Consider the following 7,500-nt stretch of genomic DNA (forward strand, 5'->3'; position numbering starts at 1 on the left):
GTTCCCAGACCATTAATGGTCTGTTTAATAGACATTATACACTATTCTCGGTATAGGAAAAAGGAACAAATAGATTTTATGTGCCGATAGGGCGTTGAAATATTAATTAATACAAAATTGTTCCCCGTTTACAGTATGAGGAATAGACCAATCGGATGAAAAACGTCCAGGAATTGAAAGAGAAATGTTTGAAATCAATGGGTTTCATTTTGTTTGATAATTTTCAGGGAATTCACAAGTGTAATCGTATGAACTATCTAACAGAAACATGAACTATCTACTCTACTGCTGTTGATGGCCTTTTGTTGACGCTTTTGGATTTCATTTGCCAATTTAACATCTCATTGAATTGTAAATGGTGAATGGTAATGCGTTTCAATGCATTTCAAAATCTCTTCTGTAAACATATGCTCATTAACGTATACGTTGCGTTCGAAAACGGTGCCCAACGGTATAGATAATTGGAGAAATATTTGTTCATAATTACTTACGGTAGAAAGATTATTTTGCTCTATAATGTAATCGTTCCCAGAAAAAAATATAGTAAATGTAGTGCAAATAAAAATAGTAATCAATCGTTATACATATTATGGAAAATGTGTAGTAAAGCAACTGTACAGGGCTTATTAGATAAACACAGTACATACACAGCAGTCGTTCAACTAATTTAAAGCTATGCCACCTTTTTTATAAGGGGTTTCACAATAATCTATTCCAGTCTTCACCAGAGATCATAAACATCTGCACAATAAAGCAAAATACTCCGATGTTATGCTATCTGGTTGGTGGTACGGATATGATACATTTTATAGCCGTGATTTATTACTGTAGGAGCCGAAAACATGCTCACATATTTCAAAAACAAATAACGAAACACCATCAATAAACGCTAGAAAATGGTTTGAGAGTTTTCTATTAAAATACTTGAAACAAACAATCTAATCGAATATCGGATTTAGGATCTTTTGACGGGAAATGGCGATCCGATTCTATTCAAAATGCATGTCGCAGTCACGTCGCAGAATTGGAGCACTTCCTGAACCGCTTGAAGAAGAGTCAAAACTAACCCGAACTTATTGTTGTGTGATAAAGAAATGTGTTGAATATCGGTATTAACTCTTTGGAAAAATAAAAGATACTTGAAATGGGTTTATTAATGCGTCACGAGAATTTTCAACTTCTTAACAAATGTATTAAAAACGAAAAGGTAAATTCCAGCTGCTCCGCTCATTACATAATATCCTGATTTTTCCAGTTAATAACAAATTAAACCGATAACAAGATTTACTGGCCGTTGGATTGATGGAACCAGCGATTGAAAAGAAAAGATTGTTCGAATACCGAATACCAACCCAAATCGACGGTGCGACAAATGAAAAATGCGATCGACTAATTTCCACCCTTCCAAGGTGGTGGATTGATTATCGTTGTTCGAAGCCCGCATTACTTCAACGTAAACAGTAAGCTCCGTGGATGAGGGAACGGAATCCCGCAATTGGGTCCGCTGGCCACTTCTGGCCTAGGTCTGAGACTGAGGAAAGTTGGAAACACACTTCTTTGCGGGGGGGAGCCCGGCGATCGTATCGAACTGTCCGCTCATCCGGTTCCAGCTGGGGCGTGAAAATGGAGTGCCAATTTGCAAACGGAATTTGCCATCGTCTTCCGGACCGGTTTGGACCGCACCATGCCCCTTCCCAACGTGAAAACTCCTTCGCCAAATACATCGCTCACGCTTTTCGCTGTGCCGAGTGTCGGTCCACTGACTCCCGGTCTGCCAGTCTCCTTTAGTGCTTCTTCGACTTGCGTGTTTTTGGGTCCGAATCCTTCGTCACCGCACCGGAACTTCGGACAAACCAGGAATTTGCAATTTCCCCCCTCCAGACCTCATCTCATCCCGTGGACTTGGACGATGGGACGGGGACATTCCATAAATAATACTCCGAAAAACCTCCGTTCGGCCGCAAAATGGGATGGTCAATAAATTTCGTCTATTTCGGTTCACCCCAAAAACCGGTGCGGCTTAGGAGGTAGTGGCGGCGGCAGAAGAGGATAACGACGACGACTACGACGACGATCCAAATCCAGAGATCCCCGAAACCGAAACCAGTGGCCGGTGCGGTGTACCGTGGGAGGGAGGGGTTGGCTCAGGACTACCGGGACAGCTTCCAATAATTTATGACCGGAAGTAGCCACACCGACGGACAGATAGCTGGCATCGCAGTCCGGTCGAAGAAGGTGGGAGGAAGGTTGAAGGATGCGGTTCGCTTGTAACTTCGATTTTGCAGTTCCATTTCAATGCGCTCTCTCTCTCTCTCCCTGTCTCTCTCTCTCTCTTGCTTTGCTGATAAAGGGTTCTTCCAGCGCGCCATTTTCACGGCGATCGAACTTCCGGTTTCAGTCCCCGAACCCGAACGGTCATACGTTACGCGAGTCCGGGCATTTTGCGGGCGTAGGTAGTGTTTATGTTTTTGCTTTTTCCGTTCTGTGCGTCTGTACGTGTGTGTGTGTGTGTGTGTGTGTGTGTTGCTAGGATGAATCCCGTTGCTAGGCACGCCGAGGGGATACCGACGGAGCAAAACAAAGCAAACCCAAGGAAAGGAGGAAAACTCACTTTCCGGTCTCCTCCTCCCCGGAAGTGTAACGTTTCGCGTCACGCGCGAAAAGTGGAGAAAAATTGAAAATAGCTCTCGCCTTCGCCTTCTCCCGTAACCATCGGTGGCTTCCTGTTTCAAGAAGCTCTGGGGAAGTTTCCGTGAGTGGAGGGATAGGGGGGAGCGGCAACCGTGATAAATTCAGATAAATGTTTGGTACCGAAAACGGTACCGTCGTGGCCATTTCCAAGACGCGAGATGACGAATGTTGTGGTGTGTGGTAAGTGTGTGTTTCCTGGAACGCCCCGCTTGGAGGAAGGGAAATGGTTGCCACCGCGGTGCGGTGCACGGAACCATTTCGCTCTATCCGCTCTACAACAAATTCACAAACTCACAGCGCGACTTCCGTCTTCGTGAGCCAACCATTTATGTGTCAACGATAATTCCGTAAATTATTCAAACATCACGCAGCAGCAACAGCTTCCTCTCGGCTGTTGCTGCCCGTTTTTGTGTTGCGCCACTTGCTCGTTACTAAGTTACTTGGGAAAACACCGTGGAAAAGGAGTAACAGAAGGGAAAGAAGGCGAAGAAGAGGGTACACTTACCTCGGCATAATTATCACCTCGCGCGTACGGTGCACGCTGACAGTCGAAGGAGAGCACACTGACGGCCTTGCAGCCCATGGTTCCCGCTTTGGAACTGGGTGGTGCCCCACCAACCATCGGACCGGGCGGTGGTGGTGTCGGTGTTGGCGTTGAAACACTGGATGACGTCGCGGCTGGCGGTATGCTGGCGGATGCACCGCCGGTTATGCTCGAGTGGCGCTGTACCGTCGACGACGTTGGCGCGACGCTCAAGTCACCGGTTGACGTGGCAAGATGCTGTCATCGGGAAGAGGAGGTTCAGACCAAAAAACGGGAAGAGAAAAATGAGTTAAACACTGACGTTGTCCGGGTTTGTGTTTTAAATGGCGTCCGGGCAGTTGAATGCACAGTCAAATGGCTCCAGAGAGAGCGTCCCCTACGGTGAAACTTAATGACATAGCTCTCAAACACAATCACAAAAGTCCTTTGGCCGTGGCCGTACGAGAAGTATCGATCGATGTGGATCATCCCGTGACCGAGAGCCCTTCTTCGGTGATGGTGATGGTCGGTCGCGGGATCGCGTTGAGTTTTCATTAGCAAATTAGTTTTCTCAAGCCTTTCTGTCATCGCCATCAACGGCAGCAGCAGCAGCAGCAGCAGCAGCAACGAGCTGCAGAGGTGGCCACTTGCGTAGTATCCGTTGTCTGGCGGACTGTTCGGCGACCGTTTCGTGGGAGGTGGTAGCTAATTGTTTCTGTCATTGTTTAAATTTGATGCCCTCCCTCGATCCATGCTTCCTGGTATCGGTGCTTGAGCTGGCATCAAGGACCGCCGTTGGCCTAGAGCTAAAGCTACGAGGAACTATCATCCTTCCCACCCTTTACCGGCACGCCACGGCAGCGAAATCGATTGAAAAGTTTAGATACTCGGTTGCTCGATGCCCTCGGAGCAGAGGAACCTGTCAGTGGCAGCCATCGGCCATAATTAGCGGATAGTAGGGAGCGTGGAACGACGCACACCAACCGATATGAGCGCTTGTCATCCGCATGTCGATAATGTAAATCCGGAACCCGGATAAGCGGATGAGCTCACGTCAACCATTGCGTTGCGATGTCAATAGCAGACCAGATGGTCAGATTACTAAATAAATGCACACCTCACACACGATCGCATGCACACACGCAAACGGCCAGAGAAATCACGGAAATCACTGCTTAAAAGGCCCAATACCCATTCCCTGCCCCCCGTCCCCTGTGCACCCTCCCTCGCCGCCCCGCAAATACTTACCAACTTTCCCATCGAGCCGAACTTCTTCTGGCGGTCCCTCTCGAGGCGCAGCAGTATTTGGGCGTTCTGCTCGCACGTGTACGTGTGCTGGCGAGGATTTTTCCTGTCCAGGCTGTACTGATATAATGGCCTTAATGGATTTGGTATTATCTGTAAATATTTGATCCGAAAGAGGCCGACGAGCACGACAGCCACGGTACGAGTGAGAGAGAAAGAAAGAGAGAGAAAAAGAACGAAAAGAGTGTGAAAATGGTGGTCGAATGGACGATCGCGTTGCTGGGGAGGGATGTTGCTGGAGTAGGTGGCATCTGGTGGGTGGGTGGGTGATAAAAACAGAGTAGCGGCTCGACCGGTTCGGTTCCAAGCCCAGAGCAATCGTAATGGGCCAACTTGGGGGGGCGGGGGGAAACGTTGTCGTGTAGCGGATGAACGGGGAGAAGGTTAAGGGAGGAGTGAGATGCTGGTGTCCTGTTCCGTGGCGCACAGAAATTGGCCCCGAAATGGACCGATCGAACCGATAAAATGGCAGATGTAATGGGCCGAGTTCGGGCTACATAAAGCACACCGCCACGCAGCAGCGTCTCCCGGGGGGGCCCTCAGCCCTCAGTCCGCTCCTCAACTCAACACATGTGGAGCGACTATATCGTTGAGGTTTGGGCCAAAGTTCGAGCGAGAGAGATGTGACAGTATTTTAACAAACTTTCCACAAAACATACATCTATATATATAGGGGAGTGGGAGTAGAGTGAGGGACCCGAGGAAGGAGGGACTCTGGATCGGAAGCTAATTGGAATGAAAACGCCGGCAAACAGTAATGGAATGATAGATTAGGGCATATTAGTGACACTTTCACACATTAGCCTGACACGAGCCGTATGTGTGGTATGTGTAGTAGGCCTTTTGCTGGTCACATCCGTTTCCGATCAGAGTGTTCGTTCCCTGTGGTTGAACATTGTTTTGATGGCTTCAGAACTGATTATGAGATGCGAGAAGTCGAACCCGTTCCCGGAGAACGTTGGTTTAAGGCGACCATTGGATTCCCGGTTCTCGGGCTCGGGCCGTTCCGTCAGTCAATTTGTATGATACTATTCGAATGCGTTCGCATTTGCGGACAACAGACTACTACCCTAGGCCCTGCCACCCTGCCCAGCATGCGGTCGACCAGACTGCTGCTCCGGTCGTCCGGTTGAATGTACAATACCGTGTTGCAGGAATTCACTCGGAACTAAATTGTTGGAACCAATGTTGGTCTTGCGTTGGACCTGCTCCCGGGTCTGCTTTGTTACGAAACGGAACTAATTGGACCCTCGGGAAGGGGAAAGGAGGCGGGACGAGGTCACCTAGTTTGAAAGGAGCTTATTTCCCAGACGTCAGACGTAGACTTACGGCACATTATCATTGCTCCAGATGGTAGGGCTCTGGAACGTGAGGTTGTGACGACTGACGGCAGCCTAGCAGTGAATGTCCTGTTTCAAGGGGAGGGTTTATCGAGTTGTTGGCTAACCTACACGGTATCGTGTTTATAGTCGTGTGTGTGAGTCTCTTCCTCAGGTATGGAGCTATAGCGCCTGAGAAGCTTGGAAGCGCCTTGAAGAGCCGTCCGGACATTTAAACCGAAACCAAAAGAACAGAAGAAGTAACGAGAAGGCTTTTGAGGTTTCCGGGTTTTATAATATCAAACCATGCATCCCTCTCTCCGGGTGTGTGTGTGTGTTTGTGTTCTGGGCTAACAGTCTTGGGCATCCTTTTCCACAGGTCAACAGCAGCCATCAGAGTATCAGACCAAAAGTGTTGAAAAGCAATTTGGAGCATTTCCTTGTCTCTACAGCTTCATCAGACGAAAGTTTGCATATCACTCGAAAGCTGGCTGGTCCGTGTCAATTGAAGGCAATCTTTGAGGTTGCTGCTGCCAGTGCACGGACCACGAGTCAGGCACGTGAAAGTGGGAGATAGTCATAAAATGGCGATGGAATGCAATATCATCATCGTCGGCATGATCATCGGCCGAGTGAGGCCGAGAAGATCCATTCCATTTCTGCCCTCGGAAGCACTTGACCTGTCGAACCAGTCGAGGCCAAGGATGTCTCGAATCATTCGTCCGTCCATTTCGTCTTCTCTCCGGGGGTATTAATGTGCCGAGGAGCACGAGATTCCCAATTTGAATCTCTCACGATAAGATGGAATGTTTAATCCGGCTTATTCCATTTCTTATCGTTTGCTTTTGCTCCCGTTTTTTTCTTTCTTTCTTCTTGTTCTCGACTACCGCCTGCTTGGGTTCACCATAAGACCACGAGGTTTTGCCTTCTGCTTGTCTCTCTCTCTCTCTCTCTTTTTCCTCCAGCACCTTCCGAACCTTCTCCTTTCAACGTTCTTGCGGCGCGCGTAGCGATTGTATCAACAGCTTCCGGCCTGCTGCCGGAGTATCGACGTTTCATGTTTTGCCTCGCGGGAAACCAAAGTATGCACAGTGGACGATACCAACCGGCAGTCACCTCACGCCACACACCATCCCAAACCAGGACAGGGCGCCGGAAGCTCGGATGATAATGTGATTAAGAAAATTAATTACAAACTCCCGTGCCGACAGGCCCGGTCCCCTCGAGCTTCCAGCCATTCCAGCTCTGTCGAGCGTCGAGGAGGACGTTCGCGCCAATTCATCGCGTTTTGTGAGGTCTTTAAGTCAGCCAGCGACCGACCGACCGACCGACCGACCGACCGCCCGGCCGGTGGTGATCTCTGGTGAAATAAGCACAACTGCCCGAGCGATTATCGACCATTTTGGGAGCGCATTCGGTGGTGGCGCTGGAGCCTGTCCGCTAAAGGTGTGAAGGTTTGGCCCCCCAAATCATTGGCCGGAATGACTAGAGTGAAACTAGAGAGGACGGAACTCGAGAACCGTAGGAATGGTAATTGCTGGTTCTTGTGATGGAGGGGAAGAGAATGTGTCGCGGGGTGGAAAGCTATTTTGGATTCAATTTTCATCGGGATCGAAATCAAAAAGAAAGTTAAAAGACATTTTTGTCGAATTCCTTTGGCCG

At 48.8% G+C, this 7,500-nt stretch overlaps 1 protein-coding gene across 1 annotated transcript in view; it reads right to left on the minus strand.

Moving 5' to 3' along the window:
- LOC125959484 (uncharacterized) overlaps nt 1–7,500 on the minus strand; it is a 45,925-nt gene that overhangs the window by 36,271 nt on the left and 2,154 nt on the right. Inside the window, exons 3-4 of the mRNA XM_049692306.1 lie at nt 4,463–4,612; nt 3,197–3,472 (exon numbers count right to left, since the gene is read on the minus strand). Of these exons, the coding sequence (XP_049548263.1) occupies nt 3,197–3,472; nt 4,463–4,612 (426 nt within the window). The remainder of the gene's footprint in view (nt 1–3,196; nt 3,473–4,462; nt 4,613–7,500) is intronic.

The sequence above is a fragment of the Anopheles darlingi genome, chromosome 2 (genome assembly GCF_943734745.1).
Source record: "Anopheles darlingi chromosome 2, idAnoDarlMG_H_01, whole genome shotgun sequence".
In the NCBI taxonomy this organism is placed as follows: Eukaryota; Metazoa; Arthropoda; class Insecta; order Diptera; family Culicidae; genus Anopheles; species Anopheles darlingi.